The sequence below is a fragment of the Enoplosus armatus genome, chromosome 10, assembly GCF_043641665.1.
Source record: "Enoplosus armatus isolate fEnoArm2 chromosome 10, fEnoArm2.hap1, whole genome shotgun sequence".
NCBI lineage: Eukaryota > Metazoa > Chordata > Actinopteri > Centrarchiformes > Enoplosidae > Enoplosus > Enoplosus armatus.
Window position 1 is genome coordinate 5,977,354 of NC_092189.1, and position 25,853 is coordinate 6,003,206.

The following is a 25,853-nucleotide window of genomic DNA, read 5'->3' on the forward strand; positions in this document are numbered from 1 at the left end:
GTGTAAAGCCGTGCATCCTCGCTGGCTCGTCCAAAAAAAACCCAGGGCTCACTGCCTCTGCAGCGGCCAGCAAGGAGGAATTTCACCATAAATTCACTCCGTGTTTGAGTCCAATATGGCGCCCACTCCTCTTCGACACATTTTTTTTTTTTTTGTTTGTCAGTCGGCTTTCCTAAATTCGTTTCAGGGAAAAGCCTTTGCGTCGTCTGCCCCAGACGCCTGCAGGGGGCCCACAAAGCCCGTCTAATGATGTGGCTGCTCAAGACGGCGCTCCAGAGGCTGTGCTGTTACACAAAAGCGCTCAGAAGTGTTCAAAATGACAGCAGATTTGATTTTTTTTTTTTATTCACAGCCTCGTTTATTTATCATGCGAGCATTTGGTACAAACACCTGCAACTGCACATTTGCAAGGTTAAAAGAACAATGGCCACTGGCTGGCTTGCAGACAATGGGGGTCGATGCTGCGATATTCAGACAATATAACCCTGTTGTCTTGCCATCACGATGGGCCTATTGCCTCTCTGCGCGGGATTGTACGTGTCTTGTACGAGTGTGTGTGCTCCAGAGAGAGAGAGAGGGAGAGAGATAGAGAGAGAGGGAGAGAGAGAGCAGAAGGGGCGGGGAGGCAGAGGAGAGGCGGAGGAGGAATGCAAAGCTCCATCCAGTGCCGAGAACGGGAGCCTTTGCGCAGATAGTCTGCGCTGCCTTCATCAGACACGCAGGGTTTCAGCCGGGGAAGTTTGTTGTTGTTGTTGTTGTTGTCTTTTGTCCCGCTGCCGAGCCACCCGCCTGCAAAGTGTCTGCGAGGAGCAGGCCAACCCACCGCTGCTTACCGGACTCCGTGCCAGCATCAGGGATTTAACATGGTGATCAAAGTGTACATAGCATCGTCCTCTGGATCCACTTCGGTAAGGGATAAACGATTGGCATGGCTTTTTTTTAAATGTGTGAGGTCTGGATTCATGTGCAGCATCCAGCGCTTGTTAGGCAACAGAAAGGCAGCTGAACTTTTACTGAACTCACTAACTGATGTCCGTCCAGCTGCCATCCCCTCAGTCTGGAGAGGTCTGACTCATCAGTGAGCATGCTGCTCTGCCCTCCTCAAGACTGTGTCCAGGACTGTGATGGGGGGGTCTCTCAAAGTCTATGCCGTCTTTATCTTTGTCACAGAGACAGACAGGAAGTTTGAGGCCGGTGACTTCTCTCTCTCTCAGCTGTGGTTTGTCACAGTGTTTCCTGACGTGACAGTTTAGTGTTGCAGCTGCAACCAGGCCGAACAACAGGAAAGGCATGCAGTGAAAACCCAGAAATGCACTTAGAGTAGTCTGTCCTGTCACCTGATGCCAGGATAGGGTGGTCCACAGTCTGTGTGTTTTGATAGGGGGACAGATCTGACTTGCTCTAGAGAGCAGAGTCCTGAGTGTTGCCTTCACTGCCCTGTAGCTTAGAAGACCTTCAGCATTCATTCCTGCCAGTTTCTTGCAGAGTGTAGAGGAATGATGGTGATGCAATTCTCCAGGGCCCCCCTTTTAGACCTGCAGCTGCAGCCCAGGAACACTTATGCTCTGTTTAGGACTCGTTGGAAGTCTGGATTTGTAGGAATATACAATTTAGCTTACAGCTACTGCAAGATCCTCAACATAATCAGTGATGCAAAATATATTAAAAAAATATTACCGGTATTCACGTAAGTTGTGAATTGTTACTAAAATCTTAAATCGTGCAAATTTGGCCATATTTTCTTGCTGTCACAGTGCAAACTAAGTCCCTTTGTCACATCCTGTGGTTTAGACCACCTTGAGGATGATTTACCCTGAGCAGCTTGTTTTTCACAGCTCACATACAGAGGAGGTGATCAGACACAGAGCCTTTTTTCAGTTGGACGGTGCAGAGTGACTTTATTGCCCTCACAGTGAATGACATTTTGCAAAAGCTCAGGAGCAAGTCTTACAGGACAGGGAGCTTCCTGTAAAGTCAGAGCGGCCGCAGTTCAGAGCCAATGATGCCATCACTGTGCCGGAGGCTGTCTGGGAAAATGCATTACCTCCCATTGATCTGCCTCTAGGAGAGTCCGCTAGAGCAAGTGGACGAGCTCGTGTCCTCCTAAATGCTGCACAGACACACTCGTTTTATCATCTCCATTCTACATTTACAGTGTTACTGACTAAAGTGCCATACACACATTACGTCTGGTTTATCTTCATCCTGTTATGGTACTTTCTTTGGATTGATTTAGATAACATTACAAAGTTCATAGGACTTCTGAGTTATACAGTATTTATGTTAGAATCTCCATGTCAGATCTATCTTTTATGTAATACCATTTTAAAAAGACATTCAGAACACTACAAAGCTGCAGAGTGTCACATTGTGGTGGAAGCCCTCTGCCCTCACCAAGCTTGCAGTTCGATTGCATCAGTCACTACAAAACAATGTGATTGCATTCCGCTATCCAGCGGTGTCTGCCGCTACATTAATCACTCCAATCTAGTTCAGCACGTGATGGAGCAACAGACAAAGACAGGGAGACAAGTAGGAGTATTTCAAAAACAACAAGGAAGCGACTGCAGGTCAGTGAGACAGTGACAGTGTAAAATCAGCCAGAGGGATGTATTCAGCGCCTGACAAGCTACAACCATCAGCATTATTCAGACAGTTGTACTCTCTAAAGACATAATGTTCTGTTCCATGTTAGAGCCCATTTATAGCTTTTAACGCTCATTGATTTCATGCAGAGTCTGATCCGTATAACAGCCAAAAGTTATCAGAAATGCTTCCACGTAGCACCAAGGCTGGTAAACATCTCAATAACCATGTGTTTTAAGGTTGACTGGACTGAACTCTTCAATTTCTAATATAAGACAGCCTCAGCTGACTGACAAAATATGTGTAACAATGCACAAAGGTCAGTAGGAGAGAAGTATGGTACGCTAATTACAAATAATCAAGAACTGAGGCGCGCCGTGTCAACATGATTGTTCCTCAATATTTCAAATGTGCATGAATGGTGACTAGATTAGGTTGGGTGTGTGTGTGTGTGCCCATTGGCTCTATAGATACATTATGTGGAATCAACGCCTTTCAGAAAGGAACATTATAAGCTACAAAAAATGGTTATTTTAGGTCTGTTTCCTGCCACAGTTAGTGTGGTTTAGAGTCCCTGAGCAAAGCGCTGATTGCCAGCTTAGTCCCCCTGACCTCTGACCTGTGCTGGTCCCTTGTGGAGGGTGGTATCCCTGCAAAGTGAATGAGAGCTGACATCATATTTCCACCCAGTAATGAGAAGCAGAGTGTTTGAGTCACCTGAAGAAATGGCGACTCACTGTGAATTCTCCAGAGAGACTGTGTGTTACCGTCAATGGCTTTGTAAAGATGAAGTCATACTACCCTCAATATCCTTATTTTAACCTTAGCTGTGACAAAAAAGTAAAGAATATTTGTACATACAGTGTCTTTGAGAGAATAGTACCACTTATTCTTGTTTTACCTGGTTCTTAGGTTACATTGAGGCCACATTTGGATACCAAATAAGGATGTTCGTCTAAATACACTCATGTAAATACACACACACATACACCTGCAGAGGTGTATCTAGACTGTGGAGCACATGGCCAACTTTAAACTGAAAGTACGTCCGTGCAAAAAGCCCAAAACATTTACAGCATACTTACTGCCTCATTTCCTTTTATGCATTGCAGCTACACTATTGTTCAATTTTATTGCCACAATAAATGTACTAAGAATCTGTAATGACTTATTTTTTCGGTGTGTACAGTAGATGTCTTCTGCCTCAGATTTGTTGCCCTTCTTCCACTGTAGGTTTGACATTAGGGTGTATAGGTCAGGCTTGAGTTGGGCGGCTGCTACAGTGAGTCAGACAGGTCGTTTGCTGTTGTTTCACCTTCAGGCAGCAGTGAGGGAACCCAGCCAGAGCAGCAGCGTAAGGCTCTTTTGTAACGATGTTGTAATGCTGACTGAGCTCAGGGTTGGGTGGAGGCTACTGGTGTTGCTAAAATTCCAGTAAGTGTCGGTTTTCAACACAAATCAAACTTGAACTCTAATCTAATCAAGACAGAAACCTTTATCCCCCACAAACACACAGGGCTGGGCTTGATTCATGTTTCCTGTAGTCCAGATGGTGGATTTTCCTTCAAGGGTTGGACTCCTGAGACATTAGATTTAGTCTTATTTATCAAGAAGTTTTGACAAATTCAGTTTAAATGGCTTTTCCTTTTCATCTGAGTGAACTGAACGTGAATTGACCCAGACTCCGAGTTGACATAACTGATCGAATCAGTCTCCACCATATTGATCCGAGCCTGTGTTGTGGACACAGTGCATCCAATCAATGCCTGCCATTGTCTGCCAGAGTTCTGCCCTTTTTCAGGGATCTGATCTCATTTTCAGGGATCTGATCTTATTGCCCTGCCATAACTCACATGATGATGATCATGATGATGACGATGCTGAGTGTAAACCAAAGAGCATATCAGATTCCTTCTCCACATCTGTGGCTTTCTTAGGTTCAACATGGAGTCATTTTGACTTAATCATGCCACAATAGATATGCTTCTCTGTAACATCCCTTATAAGCCTTAGTTTCCACAGTAAATACATTGTAAATGAATTGTTGTTAGAAATTGAATTAACAAAATAACAGATATTGCATGAATCAGAAACTTTTTAGTGTGCTCATATTAATGCATGAATACCCAAATGCAGTTTTGGTCATTTCAAACTTACGTATTTTTGTGGACACAATGAATCATCTAATGATTGCTGCAGCTCATCCATAGGTGTGTACATGGTCTGTGCTGGGGATGTGATAAGTAGAGAGCCAGGTCAGTGTTGATAAAATTGATATCTGTGCAGTAAAAAACAGATTAGTGTCAAACAATGTTTGCAAGTGTTTGTTTCGTGCAGTTTCTGTATCAGTGTATTAAAACATTTGAAATCAGTGTAGTAAGCTCCTAAGTAACAATTCTCCTGGCAGCACTAATTCATTAAATAAGAGTCTATAGCCATGCTAGCAGCTCTGGGAGGGCTGTGCAGTGGTGCTTTGAGCTAAATGCTAATATCAACACGCTAACATGTTTGCAATGACAGATATACTTTATTGATCCCGGGGGGGAAGTTGTACAATGTTATCATTCTGATGCTAAGTATGATAATGTTTTCATCATCTTACTATAGTGTATGAGCATGTAACATTTGCTAATTGGCACAACACAGAGTACAGCTGAGGCTGACGGGAATGTCGTTAGTTTTGTAGGTGTTTGGTCATTAACCAAAGTATTGGACAAATTAAAACTTGACCTCATGATGGCACTAGAGGTGTAGTCTGGGGATCACTTAAGTTATTATAATTCATCCTTAGGGGGACATGAATGTTTGTACCCAATTTCATGGCAATCCATCCAATGTCCAGACATTTCAGCCAAAGCCAGCCTCATGGTGGCGCTATAGGAAAAGTCAGGGGATTACCGAAGTCATCAGTACATCATCTGGGAACCATGAATGTCATGAATGCCATTCCATCGAGTTGATGTTGAGGTCATGACAAGTGAAAACATTGCAGCAGGTCAATGTAGCAGTAAAGAAAATCTGGATTCCTCCTCTGGGGACCGTGAATGTCTGAACAAAACTTTGTGGTAACCCATCCGATAATTGTTGAGATATTTCAGTTTGGACGCTAGCATGGCTAAAAACACCTAAGAGTTACTGTGTGATCCATGTCAAGACAAAACAAACACTCTCTCTCCCCTGCATTTGCATGTCAAGCTAAATGTCAGTTTATATTTGCATACCAAGGCAAGTTGTTTAGGTATTGTGAGAGAAAGCATGAGTTATGGAAATCAAGGCTTGAGGCCTACGGGTCCTGCCTGGCTGATCTCTCTCACTCTCTTGTCTTTATTGCAAGGACGGAGGAGTAATTTTCTAGCATTCCAGAGAGATTGATAAGGAGTGAATAATACAAGGCAACAGGAGAAGAGTAGTTGTTTATTACCACACCCAAACCCGGGGACAGTCTGTTTTCTTCCACATTAAAATCACCAGGAGCTCCACTCAAGACGCCAGAGAGCAATTCAAAGGGCTAAAAGGGGCAGAGCTGGGAACTGTCACTGTGCAATTAGAGTTAGGGGCAGATGGCATGAGGCCAGTTTGCCCTACAAATTAATTTTGCTTGGCAACAGTACAATGCAGGCTTCCTGGGGGAATGGCCAGAGTGCTCCGAAAGAAAGGAGAAAAGAGGAGAAAGTATATCCTTCTGTTAAACTTGTCATTTTAGCAGTTTAGGTGAAAGTTATTTATTGTTGCATTGGGTAAGAGTACCGGCTTATTGTGTGCTATGCTAATGTAAGCCGGAAGGGAGAAAGAGGAGGCAGTGCAGATTCCTCCATCAGAGAGAGGATTGTCTGTGTTTAGAGACAGAGTGAGTTTGAGCTCATGGCGTTCCACTCCGTTGCTTCGTCCCGCGCTGCTTTCCAGAGCAGGTGGGGGGAAAGAGCTGGTTTTAGGACTTTGGCCCCGGGAGTGCAACTGCCATTAAATGATTCAAACTGCACCACGGCTAATCTGCCAGCATTGTCAGCTCCCTCATTTCCATGCCTCGGTGTTGTTTCCGCAGATGGCTGTTAAATAATCCACCTGCCTCGTCTGCGCACTATAAAGCTGAGAGGGGACCTCACATGGAGGTGTCTGGACTGACAGGAAGACAATAAATTGATTATCCTTGTAGTGTTTTAACCATGAAGTTGGCTTAGTTTGATTTTAGGTGTGTGAGTGTGTGTGTGTGTGTGTGTGTGTGTGTGTGTGTGTGTGTGTGTGTGTGTGTGTGTGTGTGTGTGTGTGTGTGTGTGTGTGTGTGTGTGCAGCTGAGGCTGGATGTGTGTGTCTCCTTGCAGCAGGCCTTATTTGGCTCGTGTTTGACCAGTTACCTCCTCTCGAGTCCCAGAGGAGCTCTTGTTTCCGTCTGGCCTTGTAGGGCCATCCTCCCTCTTACACACACACCCACTGAGACCTCATTGGACCACAATTTCATACTCTAAATCACACACACGTCCATGTAGATAGAGGCAGAAGAAGAAACAACACATCCAGACAAGCACACATATCTATCCATTCTGTAGCTTCTTTACTGTCTCATGTAAGTGAGATCCCAGAGGATGTCACTGTGTCATTCTTGATACACTCCTGTTACACTCAGTTCCTCTTAGATGAAAAAGGACTATTTTAAAAGTGTTAGATATGGTGCTGCTGTGTCAGTGCAACAGAACGCCCTTTTGTGACAACTGGGTGCCTGTCAGAAGTAATCACATCTGCATGAAAATCCCCGATAGTGATAAAGACAGGAACTCTCATGTGTGGACTGCCAACGCAGTCTCTCTTTGTGGGAAATATGCTCACTTTATTGTATAAAAATGATAGTCTTTGACAATTTGTCAAATTAACACATTACAAATGCTTTTGAAATTCTCCCATTTTATACAATAAAGTGAAACATCCTGTTAAATTGTAACAGGATGACAGGAGTCCAGTCTTGGGAGTTGCCGTCTTCCTCACTATCTGGCATTTTTCACTCAGATAAAACACAATCTGTCCCTGCTTATCCTTGCCCAAGTTCACCCTCTTCAATACTCTTGTGTCACTTCTTTCACTTGTCAGCAAACGAGTGGTAACTTAGTAACAGAGCAGCCAGCGATCTCTGTAGTGTCATTACTCACAGCAGAGAAGAAGTGTCCTTATTTTTGCAGCAGACTGATGACAGTATGGTGAACCAGGCCCTTATGTTTCCTCATAAGGCTGAGGTTAACAAATGTCTAACTGACAACTTCCCCTCTCTCATCTCCCCCCGCACGCAGATTAAAAAGCAGCAGCAGGATGTGATGGGCTTCCTGGCGGCCAATAAGATCGAATTCGAGGAGTGTGACATCGCTGCCAACGAGGCCAACAGGAAGTGGATGAGAGAGAATGTTCCTGAGGAGTCCAGGCCGGCCACGGGGAACCCTCTGCCCCCACAGATATTTAACGAAAGCGAATATTGCGGGGTGAGGCATATATGCACACAGATGCTGTGAATTATTGGCACATGATTGTTCATGTACTCTGATAGGTCACATACAGACCTGTAGCTACCATTGAGGACATCAAGCTCATGTTCTCAGTACACACAAATCATGCATGGTGGGTATCGAACGCTGATTCTGATGTTTTTAGATTTAAGCCCCTTTCACACATGCGGTCTGTCCCTGAAAGGTTTTTACTGCATGTGTGAATGAGAGCAGGGATCGATATTGAGGAAAATCTGTTCTGTTGATAACTAAAAACTTGAAAACTTGAAAACCTCTTGAATATTAAATACATGACAAAAACATTGGCACAGCTCCTCGCCCGCCATGTTCCTGAAAGTAAAAAGAGACGTCTTCCGTCCCGTACACGTACATCTGGCCTGGCCCTATCTTCTACATCTTCTGTTGAGTTTCATGGCAGTTGGTATCCATAAGTGTTGCATTACAAAATGTAATTTATACCACTCTTATATCTGTCTGTTAAATATGAAGCTGAAGCCAGCAGCTGGTTAGCTTAGCCTAGCATAAAGACTGGAAACACAGGGAAAGAGCTAGCCTGACTCTGTCCAAAGCTGACAATCTGCCTAAAGCTCACATTATATCTCGTTTGTTTAACCTGTGGAAAAACCAAAGTAAAAAAGCTGCAAAATGTAAAAATTGTAAAAAAAAAAATAAAAATGTCACTTATATTTTTGTACTATTATTAAACAAACATGATATAAAATGGTAATTAGTGAGCTTTAGAGGTGCTGGTAGGCAGATGTGTTTACCTTTGGACAGAGCCAGGCTAACTGATCCCCCCTGCTTCCAGCTTTTGTGCTTAAGGTTAACTTAGCTTTAGGTAATCGTCACCTTGCGCCTTCTCAACTTACTCTTGCCAGAAAGTGAACAAGCGTATTTCTCAAGCTGTCAAACGATTCCTTTAAACATCATGTGCGGAGATTTGAAATGTGAACTGTTAAATGAATTGACAAAATGAGGAAAAAATGAAAGAAGAATATCAGAATATCCCACAGCTTTTGGGTAGCTTCTCAGAAACGTGTTGCAGTGTTTCTCATATCCTGGCTACAGCCTTGCTCAGATACACTCCACCATGTACCCTAGCCCTCTGTCCTGTGCTAGCAGATGCTAGTTTACACCCATTGGAAAGATGCAGGGCCTTTAGCCAGGCCACACTGAGGCGCCATGCTGTGCAGCTAAGGGATGCCTGGAAGTGAAGTCCCACATGCAGGATGGGCTGTATTGAATGTCACAGACAAAGAGAACGGCATTTCCCAGGATACTTGGGATACTTGCAGCTGTTTGTCTGTGTACCGGTATGTGTGTGTGGGAGAAAATCGAGGGGAAACAAAGGAATGAGAAGGAGTGAGGGATCAAGACTGAGGCAGACTGCAGGCAACTGAACAGTAACTGGGTGAATGTGTTGGCTTGTTTACTCTGGGTTACATTCTCAAAGACAATACCCGCCCCCCCCCCTCATCAGATTGACTACCGAGGCCTCTCCCTAGACAAATAACACAACCTCCACTGTTTCCCACAGACATGTCCATTTGGCATTGTCGTGCAGATTGTCGCCCTCAGGCGCTGATCCAAAGCCTGTTTCACATTATCATTCCACAGGTTGGAGGTCAGATTTAGGCGAGCTGATCCTCTGATCGATCGGCATCTGAAGTTCCCCTCTGTGTCTTCTTCTTTCTCAGAACTATGAGGCCTTCTTCGATGCCAGAGAGGACAACGCTGTGTATGCATTTCTGGGTCTGACTGCTCCCCCGGGCTCAAAGGTAAGTTTATGAACACAAAGACACATTGATGTCTGTCCTTTCTTTGAACGGCATTCCTAAGGCCTAACCATATTTCCTGTAACACCAGCTTATGTGCCTAAATATATATTTATCCTCACAGTGTGATTTCCATACAGAAAACACACATATTACATAATACATCTGTTCATGATATCCTTACACCCAAGCAGGCCTCTTCTCCTTTTCCTCTCACTCCTGCACGCTGGCGCCTCCTCTCTGCCACAACAGGCCCTGCAGGGAGGTGTGCCAGTTACCATAGAAACAGAGGGGTTTTCCTCTGTGCTGTGGCAGGGGATATATAAACCAATATCCTCCATTTTAATATAACACAGTCCTCCTTTCTCCCCCTCTGTCTCTGTCTCTCTGCAGGAGGCCGAGGCTCTAGCGAAGAAGGCACAGCAGTAGCAGCTTTCCACCGTTTCTACCTGAGACCTCAGGCCTAGACGTAAAACCCAGACCTGGACCCAGACTGACCTGGAACTGATCCAGGAAAAAAAAAAAGAAGCAACATTTCACTCAGCTTATAAATATGTGGACGGTTTTGATTTACTCTTTTCAGTATGTTTTTTTTTATTATTAATCTGTGTTCAGCTGTGCCTTGTCAGCCGTAGTGAAAGGAGGTACCAAAGCAGAGCATTATGGGTAACTACAAACAGCTCTGCTCCCTCCCATTAACCTCAGCCTGCTAAGCCTATTGGCCTAATGACATGTCAATCAACTATTAGCATGAACGTGTAGCTTCCTGTTTGAGAACAATCATCAGACACAACAAAATGTCCACACTTTGAGAAGTGTAACGCAGATTAATCATTTGGCCGACAGAAAAGTCATCCATGTTGACATCAGACATTATTTTCATTTATGCAACTCGACATTTATGTAACTTTAATTAGTACAAGTCAACACTGAGTCACATGTTGTGCTCCTGCCAGTCATGTCATCGCCAAAACTGCAGCACCTTCTGTAAACGTTCTTTATTACAATCCCATTGTCTATGTTTAGATTTACTTTATATTGTCTTAATGCTGTTTTAATAGCAAACCTTTTTCTACAAGATGATGTATGTTTAAAAATGATAATACCTGCCAAAATTACAAGTCTGCAAACATGTTCGGGATGTGAAATTGAGGTTGTAGGGATTTTTTTTTATTTGCTGTTTTTGTTTTTAGGGGGGTTGGATCGCTGTTTCAGTTCACTACACGCTTCATGTTTCACATTGTGTTGGTGATCCCTGTCTTACATCAGTTGATATCTTCCCTAAAATAAAATAAAGATAAGACTGCAAAAAAAGACTGCAAGTCTGACTCTCAGTGCTCCGTGGTGGTTGTCGTGAAATGAGTTGACACAGTCAAACAAATTTGAAATAAATTCTGCCTTCTTACAGCACACTGTTATTTTTATGCACAATAAATCCTTTTAAGTTTACAGAATGTGACTAATCTTTCATTGAACATGGCTTGTGTGCTGCCATAAGCAAGAATTAAAGCATTTGGAACGGGGGATTTCCTTGGTTTTATGATATAAACATTGTGAAAGAGACAGTAGGATGTCATCACTCCTTGTTGAGTTACTGTTATTTCTGATGTGCAACATTCTCCAGATTTCCCCAGAATATTATCCAACCACTCAAAGTGCTTCTCGGAAGTTTTAGGTGTTTGGACCTTTATTCAGTATTTCCATGGTGTGCTATTTTAGATTTCTACTCCACCACATTTCAGAGGCAAATATTGCACTTCATACTACAATTTTTGTGACAGCTACAACAACTTACTTGACAACTTACTTTTCAGAAATTAGATTGGACATAAAATAACATGCTAAGCTTATGCAACATTAAAGAATAAAATTGCAATACAAGGAGCACTCTGCACGCTGGGATCACAGCTCCCTTTGTTTCCCACTGAGGTTTGGTGGATGTGCACACGACTCAAACATATTCTCAGTTGTTTTCATGATATCGCTCTGCCTTCCGCTTCTTCAGTATTGACACTATTTGAATACAGTGAAGATGATTATTCCTGTCTAATACTGTAACTGAAACTAATAAAATGAATAGCAGCTGTGATGGCAATGTGTGGGTGCCCCTTGTATTGTGATTATATTGATTGTTTATTATCCAGCACCTGTCCCACTGAGGTTCTGTGGATGTACACATGACTTCTCTAACTTATTAACGATCAAACCTGCTTTCCGTTTAAGACCGCAACAGCAGTGTCTTGTTTCATTTTTCTGTGAGTTGTCTTCAGTTCCCCCTTCTTCTCAGATGGCTTCATTTAAATAATTGTTTGATTGGTTAAACTCTTCAATATTTCACAAAAAAAGCTAATGTGAGCTTTTTTTTTGTGTAGCAGAACTTTTTCTTCTTCTTCTTCCCCATTAATCATCTCACGACCTCTCAGATTCATCTTTTGACCCGACCCTTGAGTATGGAACCACTAAACTACATAAAGTACCTCCAACTTAATCAGCTTACACATTACTGCATCAGTATAAACAATCTAATAATGTAATTTATCACAATATAACACTCACAGGGGCCATGTTTCTGCAGAATGAGTACTTTTTGATACTTTAAATATGTTTTGCTGATAATGCATCTATACTTTTACTGAAGTAGGATTCTTAATGCAGGACTTTTACTTATAATATTATTGGTATTTTTGGATTGCGTTGTATTGGTACTCTCACTTCAGTAAAAGATCTGAACACTTCTGCCCCTCGGCTTACCATGGTAAGGTTTCTCAGCTGGTGTATAAGTGTACTGTTCTCTTTTCTCTCAACTGTGATTTTCAGTTACAGACGAATAAGAGAAGTACGTGGTGGGCGTGGATGGGCCAGTTTTCAGTTGCAGAAGTGAAACAAGCCAGTAGAGCTGTACAATTACATACGTACTCACACTGTGCCTCACATTTGCGCTTAAGACTGACAATCCTAAGAAGAAGAAGTTGGGTAAAAAGAGGCAGAAAAGAACAGGACTTCTGTGCCATGTTGGGTGAAGGTTTTCTCAGAGTGCTGCGTTACAGGGAGGAGAGAAAGTTTGCCTCCGCTTCCAAGCTAAAGAGATCGCAGACACACACTGCTTGTGTGAATCCGTTCAACTGCCTTCTCTCCGACTCAAATGCCACTGACCGCCAGACAGACTCAGCTGAAGCAGGTAAACAGCCTGATAGAACTGCTCATGTAGTGATAAGTTCAGCTTTCTGCACTGCTTTCAAGTACTAACTTTAACTTTTCACTGTCTAGTTCCCTTGCCTCACTTTTGCTAAAATGTTTTTCCTTTGTCAGATATAATCCAGACTAAATTAAATTGACCAGTTTATTTTCTGTAATCAGGTCCACACCAGGAAGAACTAGACCCTAACCAATTCCAGGGACTGAAAGTGGTGCCTCAAGGTCCTGTGGGCCTCTCAATCCCTGGGTGTCCACCTGTCCTCACCCTGGACCCTGACTTTACTGTTTGCTTAGACGATTGTAGCCTCCTGGTACAGTATCCAGACCTGCAGGTGGCTGACTCGGGCCGCATCTCACACAACCTACTGAGAGCCACCCTCACCCAGCCTGGTTTTGTCCCTGAAGTCTGCCGTCAACCAGAGTGGGCAGCCCAACAGGTGCTGCAAGGCAAGGCTGTTTCATCGATACCAGACCAGGGTTATCTGGTTATGGGGGCCAGTGTGAACATCAGCTTGGACCTGCCTGGATCGGGTTTGGAGCCCATGTCTAACTCGGTGCTGAATGGGCTGCTGGACAAACAGCTGGAGGAGGTGTACATGCAGCATCTGACTGACAACTTGGCTCGATGCAACTCCCACCTGGGGAACAGCCTCCTGCACGGCCTGGTGCCTCCGCCGCAGCCCAGTAGCCAGCCTCAGGGGCCGGACTCACTGGAGGCCAGTCTGGAGGAAGGTTCAGGGGGGGACAGTGGCAAGAAGATTAGTTATCTGAGCACCCAGAACTTACCTCCCTGCTCATCCAACTTCAGCTCCCCTGTGCTGAGGATTTCAGAGGCTGACAATACTCATCTGCAGTGAATGCAATCATGCAAAAGTATTAAATGTGATGCCATGCAACTGAGACGTGACAACAAGTGCATGCTTTTATTTTTGTTTACCTATATTTACACAATGTCTTTGTTTACTTGCTTGATGAAATGATGCCTCAAATGTACCTGCTCTCATGTGCCATCTGCTGTTAAACTTTAGTACTGCACCATCCTGACTTCACCAGACATACATATGAATTTATTCTATTGACATTATAAGTGGGAGTGTGTGTAATGTATTTATTAAATTGAAGCAAACTGTCGTCCAGTGTGAGCTTATGCTGCACATTGAAGTTGCCTTGTATATAGATGTAACCTAGTGTAAAGTAATCCACGTGGTCTGAATGAAGCAAAATAGAAGAATCAACAAATAAGTAGTCATTTTTTAAATTTTCTTTTAATGTGCTGTTTTTATTTGCTGGTAAGTATTATATTTGGTCATATGTTCTGTCATAGCAAGATATTCAGTCTTCAAGAAATGTTCAGATTCAATATTGTGCACTCATGTCTTGTTTTTTTAAGTGACATGTCAGTCTTTTAATAATAATAACGTCACTTCAACTCATATGTCTTTTAACAAACTGATTAACAAAACACAAGTTATGGAAGTTTTCTGTTAGAGGTTTATTTAACAACAAAACACACACACACACACACACACACACACACACACACACACACACAAACACATATATATATAAATCTACCAAGACAGTCAAATTTTGAAAATTTTGATTCCAATGGACCAACTTTGATTACGTAAATTAAATCTTGATGCTCTGATTTCCACATTAGGGTGACAGTTGTCCATGTGTGTACGTAGATATTGACTTCACTGCCAGGTATAATTAGAATAGCAGAATTTTAATTCTGTTTCAGGGTGTTTTTTCCCCTTTATTCTGAGGCAATATGATGAAGCCAGAAGTTACTTTTTATGTGGAGCTTGCATGTTCCTCTGAAGTCCACATGAATTTCAAGGTCATACCTCACATCACTTGGCCTGTCTGTATGAAACCTGAGAAGGACTAGAGACCTGTCCAGCGGTCCAGGGTATTCACATCACTGTAATACTGTAAGTAGACTATAAATACTGTAAATGGTTAAATGGATTATGAATGAATAAAAGTTGACAGTAAATAAATTCTTGCTAAAGTATCCAAGAGAAGGCATAGTGATGGTTGTGCATCACAACCTGACAGGTTCCAAATTTACACCATGCTGACTCTTTTGCCGGAGTCATCAGTTTTCCTAAAAGCACCTGCACATCACAGTATGATCCAAAATGAACTGACAAAAGCCATAGCCTGAAGATTTATGCTGCATTTATCTGCTTAAGGTAGATTTGTAACCTGCAAAGGGCAAATCCTCACAGCTGGTCTTCCCATGTACCCACAGTGAAAGTAATAGTGACACGTAGGGCTTTCTGGAAACATGATTCACTGATCCGTGCAAAGAGATAGAAAACAGAGATTCACTAAGGCTTTCTCTAATTAACAGATTTTGAGGAGACAGTGTTTAATCAGGCTTTGTTACATGCAGCCTCTATGTAGAGATTAGGGCATTTCTTTTTTTAATTTCCAGGTAATTTACAACTGCTAATCTAGAAATTAAATACAAACAAAAAGGGGAGGAAAAGGGAGATTTAACCCTTGGGATATACATAGATCAAAGTCGAAACCTCTAGGAGCTACAGGAAATCTATAATCTTGTGTGAACTCCATTTTGCTGCTTCAGTTTCAGGGTCCTGGTACTGTGCATGCTGGCACACTGTCATGACTTACTGGGACACGTGGACAGAGCAGAGCCATTGTTAATGTTTTTAGTAGCATCTATGCTTTTACTGTTATTACAAGTCAAATGTCTGCTGTGAGAAAGGCCTATGAAGCACAGTTTGTACAAGCCCACACAGTCCTGAGAAGACAACGTCACATTCAGTGTGTCCTCAAACTGGGTTTGAGGACAGCAGGACCTCAGTCAAAGCTGTCAATCCTAGAGGCTACACAACTTCAAAATGCTGTAACACTTTCCTGTTTATACATGTACTAGAATAGGCATAGTACATAAGGTAGTGGTTAACCTCTCCACTGCAAAGCTAGCTAAAGAGACAAAGCATGTAATGCTAGAGGAGGATAAATGGACTTTTCACAATCTGGTGTCCCAAACTTTGTTCTCATTACTCATTTATTAAGCACTGATGAAGAATTTAAGAAAGAATATATACAACATGTTCTAATTGAGTTCTAGGTTTATTATTCTGTATTCCTTTTTATTGAATTAAAACAAACTATCCTATTTAGATTTCAAATGACGAGCCATTTCCCCGAGGTCATCTGCACTGAGGTGCTCCGGCAAACTGGTTAATTTTAAGCAGGTTATTGTTTGATTTATCAAAAAACAGATTTTAGAAAAAGTCAAACTCAGGGTCAGTCTGTTCTTGTAGACTAGAGCAGAACATGCAACAACTTTCCAACAGCTGAAGAAAAATATTTTCACATGCCATCTGTTTGAAATTTTGGAAGACAGGAAAGAGTCACAAGCTTGCACATGCAACATATTTTTAGTATTAACAGCTAATTTTTTGTGTAAATGACCAGAACAAGTAAGCTCTCGCTATATTTTGGGTGATTCAATGGAGGACCTAATCTGATACCAGTCCTTATGTTGGCCATGAAACTGACTGTACTGCAAGCATATTGAAATGAAATGAGGACTATGTGGAAAGATGAAAAACTCCTGAATTTAATTATAAGACACTGGAGGGAAATATATTGTCTTGGCTGCAAATTTAAATCATTTTGTTGCCTCTAGAGAAGAATGAACAAGTATTTATTACAAGTATTTATTGTAAATGAACACTTCATTTAAATTAAATCACTCAAAACACATCAGACTTACAAGACCTTTAAAACTTTCCCAAAAACAACTACACTGACCAGTTTTCACAAGTACAGGTCATCAATTTTGAAATGTACTTATATCCTCAGTCTACTCATATCGGAATGCAATTTGTTTGTTGATACAGAAAAAGAGGAACACTTTTATTGTACAGCTTGATAGGAGTCCCCTGTTCGCTAATACTGACAAGGGGAGGAGGACTCAAACACAGACAAATACACTCTCAGAAAGCAGGTAGGATAAAGAGAAATTTACTCAAGGCGATGGTCAGGAAATCCTGAGGGGCACGACAGGTGAGCAGGGTTCTGGGTGGGTTCTGATGGCTGGAAGGCAAAGACATAAGCAATATTGACAATCTGGCACTGACTGGGGAAAAGGGGCTGGTTTAAGTACTGACGGGGCGATGAGACGTAGGTGGGCAGGTGTATGTGGGAGTCCAGAGACTAGGGCAGGTAGAAGAGTCTGAGGGCATCTGGTGGACAAGTAAAGAATAGCGCCAAAGGAGTCTGGGAAAATGGAGATGTGGCTGAACAGAGGGGGACAGAGATGGGGACGTTGTGATAAGTAATCTAGCGTTGCTAAAATTACAATTATGTATTAAAGAACTCAACAAAGTCTTTACCAACCACCACTGAACACAAAGCTTGAGATGGTTAGAAAGGTTGTTTGCCTAACTTTCTTCCGATGTTACATACGGTTTGTTACCGGGGTGGTTGTGCATGTGTCCGTGTTTCTAGTAATGTGGCACCAGCAGGGTTGGCACTGTTGCTTTTTGGATAAAGGAGTGTTGTGCACAAACAAGTCAGTTAAACAACAAAAATACTATAATAGCACCTACTTGGAATATTGACATTATGGTACTAGAAAATGTGAAATGTTCTGCGTAATGATCAAATAAAGGTTCATGCACATTACAGAGAAGAAAAGTCACACTTGGACTGTACAGAACGACACAAGTGTTCGATAGCATGGTGCCACATTGACACTCCAGCATTAATGCACCATGACAGAAAAAGACACAAGCCTAACGAGTGATATACTGCTACCAGATTTAGAATACTAGGCTTAGACATAAGCAAGCTTTCTGGGTTTCAAGGTCGCTGTTTTCAAACAACAGTGACATAAGGACAGGTTTGGGGTATTTATGATGCTTGTAGCTGTATTTGTCTTTTTGAGCCAGATAGCTTCTCTTTGAAATGTTGTCAGTAACAACATTTAATTTGGCTCTTTTTTTGGATGTTTCCTTACTTATTAAATAGTCTATAGAAATGATCTACAGAGTGTGAGCGCTAACAGACAAGCCAGGTACCTTACTTAAATGTTCTCACTAGTGACCCATCTTAATGTTTTAGGATGAGCTGGTCTTTATAAGCAATAAACAATTTCTGCAAAATAAATTACAGTTAATGTTATTGTAATGGTGGTCCTGGGTGAGAGTCATTAAGCTGAAACGATTAGTCAATAAATCAATCCGTGACAATACTGATTATCACATCAATCCAATTATCCCATCCCTTGTTTCTTCAATTTCCCTCTGTGGTATCAATAAAGTTGAAATCTTTTCTTATCTTAGTCATTTATGAAGATCTGGTCATTGTTTCTCTCAGTTTTGTGTCTGTCAAGACAAAATAAGTAATTTGAAGACATCACATTGGGCTTTGGGAACTTGTGATGAGCTCTTGTAACTATGGTTTACATTTCACAGGCTAAAGACATAATCAGTTAAATGCAAAAGGAAATAATCAGTAGATTAATTGATAACTGTTACTAGCAGACCATAATGACAACCTTTCATACTTAAAAAAAATTAAAACACAAAGTGCCATGTGAGTGTACCATGTGACCTTAAAGCTTGGTTGAATGACACTTGTCCCAAAACTGAAGGTATAGTTTCACATGGAACAAAAGATGGTTGTATCTGAAATGTGAAGTAATTTTCATTATGTGGGTGTCGTTTGTAGTCTATTGAACTGAACCACTCAGAAAGAGGTGTCCCCAAGATGAGTAGTTTTCACATGCGTCCCCAAAGTTTGCCTAAGCGAGTGTGTGTGTGTGCGTGTGTTGAGCACTGCTGTTTGGATATCATTGCTAGCTCAGGGATTCCTGTGCACATTAGTGGCTGCATGAGTTGTGGTCAGGTTGTTTTGTGTGTGTATGAGTGTGTGCCGCTCGCCCTCCCCCTATCTCAATAACCCCTGGCCTATTCTCTCCCCGTCTCTCTCTCCTGTTGTCCCAGCATGGCTGCAGGATGGCTGCTCTGTGGACTCTCTCTCTGCTGCTCTCTGCCTGCCTGCTCTGGCCTGCATGTTTGGCCCTGACCCCCTCTGCTGAGCTCCCTCAGCCTCACAACTTGCCCCCCTTGCTGGGCTTCAACAGCAGCGACGGCAGCCTGTCTGTGGATCTGCCCATGGCTCTGAGGGTTTTCAGTGTGGACTATCACCATGTGCAGGCCCCCTTTGAGATTGTGCTGTGGATCATGCTGGCCTCACTGGCCAAGCTGGGTAAGCTTCAATTGGTTTTCTGCTCACATGAAAAGCCAACATCAGATGAGATACTATTGGAGGTGGTTAGATGTGTTTTAGGAAGTAATGTGGTTTTTTACTTTTACTTTAAAACATATTGACATTCAAGAGTGTGTCATTCTTCCCAAGTTGTAATAAAGGAATGTATTGAAATTGTCTTTATATTTAGAATATATAAAGCCAGTCCAAGCAACACATCACTACCCAGATGTGTGTGTATGTATTATGTATGGTGTGTCTCATAACCTCCAGGTTTCCACTGGTCAGGTCGAGTCCCAGCGGTCGTCCCCGAGAGCTGTCTCCTCATCATGGTGGGCCTCTTGGTCGGAGGAGTGATCTATGGGGTTCGCCACTCTGCTCCCCCGACTCTCAGCGCTGATGCTTTCTTCCTCTTTCTGCTCCCCCCTATCGTCCTGGACGCAGGATACTTCCTGCCAGGGAGGCTGTTCTTTGAAAACCTCGGCACCATCCTCTGGTTGGTACACGGTCAATGTTTTCATTTTTATGTGTGTGTGTATGATCGTGTGGGTCTGTGTGCAAAATATGTTGAGTGCACTTTTTCTTTTTAACATATTATTAGACTTTTTGTTTTGTTTTAAAATCAAAATGAAGTTCCCCAGTTATGATTAAGTTTTCAAATGTGCCAACTATGTTTGAATTACAGGGAAATACATACACTTTTCCATCGAACTTCAACAGCATCAATGAATCCCTGTATAGATATATAGATACATAATTAATTATTATATGTATTATAATTAAACATAATTGATGTGTTGCTGTATGGATGTTGTTGGTCAGTCCATTTTGATCCAGATAGAGATTTCTCAACAACTGTTGGACAAATCTTTTGTGCAGACATTCAATAGATAGACAGATATTTGAAAAATTCCAATTCGCCTCAACTATACTTTTTGTTAAGCGCTAATTAGCAAATGTCAGCATGCTAACACACAAGATGGTGAACGTGGTTAACATTATGGCTTGCCAGACATCAGCATATTACCACTGATGATGATCACCCAACTCAGCAATTCCCCTCAGCGTGTTTTTGTGTCTTTCAACTCATTGTTTCGGTTTTTACGGCCCACAACTTTACTGTTTTTTACTGGTTCAGTGCCAGGCACGCTCGGTTACCAGACATCAGGCAGCTGTTTTCAGCAAAAAGTTCTGACAAACTGATTGTAAACTACCTGACCTGCACTGAACGGCAGACAGACAAAGTTAGCGACTAACTGGTGAACATATTGGAGCATTTAGCAGCTAAAGAGACAGACAGTTCTCCGGCTCTTCAGTTAACTAAGGGGATGTCAGTGTTGTGTTTACAGCTTGTTATGCTGACCAACAAAATCAATTAATGCTGATTTAAGGGAATTTATAGAGTTTATAGAGTTATATTGGGGACATCTGGCTTCAAGTTTTCTTTGATGTTAACTTGAGCACGTTGCCAAGCGGTATCATTCCTGTTTCCTGTAACGTTGATGATTCTGTATATATATCTCCAGGTACGCGGTGCTGGGGACCTTGTGGAACGTGCTGGGCATCGGCCTGTCCCTGTACGGTGTGTGTCTGCTGGCCCAGAGCTCCCTGGGAGATATCTCTCTGCTCCACTGCCTGCTGTTTGGCTCTCTGATCGCTGCCGTCGACCCAGTGGCCGTGCTCTCTGTCTTCCAGGAGATGCACGTTAACGAACAGCTGCATATCTTGGTGTTTGGCGAGTCGCTGCTCAACGACGCCGTTACCGTGGTGAGGGGAGAGGCGGTCGCCAGGGGATCTCAAAATAAAATAAAACCTCTCATTCTGTGCATAATACGTCTCTCGTCCTCTCAGGTGCTCTACAAGCTGTTTGAGTCCTTCCTCCGTCTGCCGTCAGTGTCAGGGCTGGATGTGTTGCTGGGGGGGTGCAGGGTGGTGGTGGTGGGCCTCGGCGGCCTGTGTGTGGGCCTCTTCTTTGGTCTGGTGGCGGCCCTCACCTCACGGTTCACCTCCAGAGCCCAGGTCATCGCCCCGCTCTTTGTCTTCCTCTACTCCTACTTGTCCTACCTGACCTCAGAGATGCTTCACCTCTCTGGTATCATGGCGTGAGTGCTGCTGAGTACCAACTTAAACTCAAAGACCTCCTTTTGCATATGTTTAGCGTGGTTTGGTTAGTGATTTGATTATACATTTTTGTTTTTCAGCATTGTGACCTGCGCTGTGACCATGAAGCAGTATGTGGAGGCTAACGTGTCTGAGCGCAGCAACACCAGCATTCAGTACTTCCTGAAGATGTGGAGCAGCGTGAGTGAAACCCTAATCTTCATCTTCCTTGGCGTGTCCACAATACAGGATGTCCACATGTGGAGCTGGCCCTTTGTCTGCTCCACGCTGCTGCTCTGCCTCATCTGGAGGGCCACAGGTAGCTTTAAAAAAATCTTTCCTGCACTTTAAAAAAGCTGACAATGATGCCCTGGCCGGGAGCTTGATGAACAACCTTCCTCTGAAGGTGTTCTGCTGCTGACTGCTGTGGTGAACAAGCTCCGGAGGAACACCGTGACCTTTCGAGATCAGTTCATCATTGCCTACGGAGGCCTGAGAGGAGCAATCTGTTTCTCCCTCGTCTTCCTGATCGATGACTTCCCGAAGAAAAGGCTCTTCATCACAACTACCATTGTGGTCATCCTCTTCACTGTCTTTGTACAGGTGGGGGAATAATGTCGTGTGAATTTTGATGAAAGACCAATCCCTGTATTTTCAGATAGCAGTTTTTCTTCTTTGCATTACACTTGTTTGGCTTCCTGGAGCACTCTTTGGTTCCGTTTGTTGAGTTTGGTTTTGTCTGGTTTCCAGGGGATGACCATTAAGCCTCTCGTAGAGCTGCTGGATGTGAAGAGGAAGAAGAGAGCTCTGCCCACTGTCAGTGAGGAGATCCACAGCAGGGTGAGAAATGACAGCACTTACAGCGACGTGCTGGGCCTGCAACATGGGCTTTAAGGAATACAGCATATACTGTATATGTGTTTTTAGTGTGCTGCATTCCAGGTGTAATTAGTCAACATATCCATTGAAGGAGAGGAATGTAGACACTAAAATAATGAATGTCTGATCATTCAGGTGCAGCATACTTACATCTCAGCTGTTTTTATAGCAATAAAGATAACACAGTGAGATTTATTAATACAACACTTTTCATTTATATGACATTATCTCAGTATGACATAGTTTACATTTTTAACGAAACAACATGATCTATTGCTATTTTTTCATTTAAAAGTGCTTACTATTTAGCTTTACGCCTTCACTGTATTTTTAATTTTCATGTATCAAAGAAAAGTATCTACCAAAAGTGGAAGGATTCATTTGGTGTTAGTATGTATAACGTAGCAGTTTCTTCAAATACGTTTCTAGCTGTTTTGGTTCATCATACAGTATCTTGTATAGTGCAAAATCCGATCCTCCTTGTGTGTAAAGCTGCCACAGCGATGGGCTTTAGTTTAGTAGTTTTTTCTAATAGAAATGAGTCTTTAATGTTTCACTGCTGTCAGGCCTCTGTGTGTAAACACAGATCTTCTGCTTTTGTGACCTTTTCCCTTTTATCTGTGAAAATGAAAGTGATAGTGACAGTCCAGCATAGAAAGTGCAATCTATTGTCTGATTATACTTTCTCAGCAGATATGCAACATGCAGAGATGGATGCCCACTTGGAAACACAGACCATGACACGCATTCAAAATGTTCTATGGAAAGTGATATATGGAGGCCAAACAAATCTTTGAATGGTATACTCACATCATGTCTCCTCTTAGCTCATTGATCACCTGCTGGCAGGAATAGAGGACGTGGTTGGCTACTGGGGGCAGCACTACTGGAAGGACAAGTTAGTTTTTCTTGTTTTATTTTTACTTTTATCTTCTGTTTCCCCTACAAGTGTTTGTGTGGCCATAAAATAAATAGGACCTGAAATGACCAGTAGGTGGCAGCAAACACCGCATGCAAAAGTTCCTGATCGTTTTCCACAGTTCGGACTCATAATGATGTCACCTGGTTACTGTAATGTGTTTTATGTGTGTGTGTGCGTATGTGAGGTTTGAGCAGTTCAACAAGAAGTACCTTCGTCGTTTCCTGATCCGTGAGGATAACCAGGCTCGCTCCAGCATCCTCAGAGTTTACCAGGAGCTGGAGAGAAGGGAGCAGAGGGGAGACGAGGAGGCGCCACCACTGTGAGGAAACTTTTTCTTTTACTTTATGTCAGCATCTCTCGTAGTAGGGCTCAGGGATCTCCAGGACTTCAATGAAGTTCATTGAGTATAGGATTGAGTATAGAACGAAGGAAAGTTTCAAGATCATCACGGTTCATGAGAATCTCTCACAATAATATTTGCATCAGTTTAAAAGTTAAAAGTTACAGAATATCTCCACCTACCCTGGCAATTCTCCAGTCATGCCACTGAGAACTGATTAAATATGTCAGTCTTCACAACACAGTTTTTGGCTAAATGGATGTGAATATTCACGCCTCACTTTCAGAGTGGACCCTCGCTCCCACAGCCGCCCCCTCTTACCAGAGGAGATGGACAGCATCAGGCGTATTCTCTCCAGAAACCTTCAAAACTTCAACAACAAGGTACATTCACAGCTTCGGTTTGTGTACTTCTGTTTTGTCTAAGGCATCACTGAACGTGCACTATAGGTATGTACCATTCATCTACTATTGGGGTTCATGTATGTGCTGTCACTCCAGCAGACACCAGCCTACAGCAGACACACTTTGCACCAGGACGCCACCACGGACAGAGCGAGGAAGCCTCTTCACAGACACCAGAGTCTGGGAGAGAGACACACGTACAATACAATCACACACTGGCCACAGGTACTGTATCCATGTACACTCACACGTACACATTTGCAAGTCATTCAGTCTGACACATATTGTTGCCATTCTGCAGACTACCTGTAATGAATTGTTCAATTGAAAAACATAAATGATTTTATCCTCAAAATATCTTATACAGAATGTTTCATAAGCAAATGCCTCAAGATTTATTTCAAACTTGACTTTTCATGAAAGCACTTAATGAAAATAAAAAGAGGGTGACATTTATTTTGATATATATCATTATTTATGTCATGAAAATGCAACTTTACTCAAGAAGTGTCAATGAGCTTGATTATGGATTTAGTTCTAATTATTATTATGAATATAATATAATATTTACTGTGTACTTCCATTGGGACAGGGGGAGGATGGAGAGTTCAGTGGCTCACGCAGAGTGAGAGCAGGACTCAGCAGGTCTCACACAGGTAACGTGAAAGACAATTCAAGACCTATTTAAAAAAAAAGTTTTTTACTTGAGGTTTCCAACTTCTATCCCAGACTGTATGTATGTATTTATGTATGTTTCTCTGTGTGTCTAAGACACTGCTGTGGGAAAAGACAAGTATTGGTAAATGGATGACAGAGAGGCTGTTTTTATCCATACGCAACTTTTTTCTCTCCACTCTTCTGTTTTCTCTCTGTTTTCACTAGAAAACACAGGCTAAGAATATAGAGACGTATCATCAGATTGTCCCTCCTGACCTTTGACCCTGACAATAACGGTGTGACTGTTCTGACTTTGTGGGTCTTGAGCTTACTGTAGCCTCTCTTCTCTTGGCCAGTGTGCTCCATAAGCCCGAGGTCTCTCCTCCAGGACTCATCATTTCCGGCTTCCTCAGCTCCGACGGGGCCAGTGGATCCAGAATCTGCTGCTGCCAGAGAGGACCAGCTCTCTCCACAACACCAAGCACCTGTGGGAAGAGCCCCAAAGAAACAACTCAGCTTTGTTTTGGAGAACGAGAAGCAGCAGTGAAGACAGACTGTGAGAAAGACAGAAAGAGAGGAAAAGAAATGTAAATCAATGAATTCAGTGTGTTCAGTCATTTCAAAATGGCTCCATAAAGTGATAAGTACCTCATATTTATTTAGCCTTAGAGTTGTGGGTTTCAAGACTGGCTTGATGAAAGGTTTTAGCAATTTCATGGATATCTTCTAATTAAAACTTTTAAAATGGATTAAATAATTCAACTTTCTGGCTTGATCCTTTCAAGTGTTTTCCAGCTGCAATAATACTTTTCTTAGCTCCATGTTTCACCTCTTGAATACCTTTTGGTGGAGGTCTGAGGGTCATTGGTGTCTCTAGTCTAATTCATTTTCAAAGTGGCGCTCCAAGTGTAACACCTACCATAGAAATACCTCGCAGTCATAAACGCTGATACTCGCTGTCCACGTTATAAGAACACACACACACACAAATCCTGCCTCTCCTTGTTTCCTTTATAAATGCACAGCACACCCACGGGTAATTTGACGAGGACAGGCTCACTGCTTTCCTAAAATAACCCACCCCACCCCTCCCCCGTCTGACCCCCTCATTTACTGAAGCTTCTTTTCCCCACAGCTCCCAGCATGCCAGGGAGTGGCTGGGAGAGCCAGGTTGTTTTCTTTAGGACTGGGGCTGGGCAGAGGGTCGCAGAGTGGACACCAGTGAGCAGCTGAAGACTGAAAGCG

The 25,853-nt window shown here is 42.6% G+C and overlaps 2 protein-coding genes across 2 annotated transcripts; both read left to right on the plus strand.

Annotated features, from left to right (window-relative positions):
• The first annotated feature begins 680 nt into the window (after positions 1-680).
• sh3bgrl (SH3 domain binding glutamate-rich protein like) lies at positions 681-11,184 on the plus strand. The gene is made up of 4 exons (XM_070913351.1): positions 681-908; positions 7,863-8,048; positions 9,770-9,850; positions 10,241-11,184. The coding sequence occupies exons 1-4, from the start codon at positions 864-866 to the stop codon at positions 10,274-10,276; spliced, it is 348 nt and encodes a 115-aa protein (XP_070769452.1). The 5' UTR covers positions 681-863; the 3' UTR covers positions 10,277-11,184.
• Positions 11,185-19,053: 7,869 nt separating this feature from the next.
• Positions 19,054-25,155, plus strand: LOC139290922 (sodium/hydrogen exchanger 2-like). Its single transcript, XM_070912747.1, has 13 exons — positions 19,054-19,306; positions 19,580-19,802; positions 20,833-21,073; positions 21,158-21,408; positions 21,508-21,725; positions 21,813-22,009; positions 22,157-22,246; positions 23,113-23,183; positions 23,392-23,526; positions 23,834-23,930; positions 24,048-24,176; positions 24,544-24,607; positions 24,965-25,155. The coding sequence occupies exons 1-13, from the start codon at positions 19,054-19,056 to the stop codon at positions 25,153-25,155; spliced, it is 2,160 nt and encodes a 719-aa protein (XP_070768848.1).
• Positions 25,156-25,853: the final 698 nt, after the last annotated feature.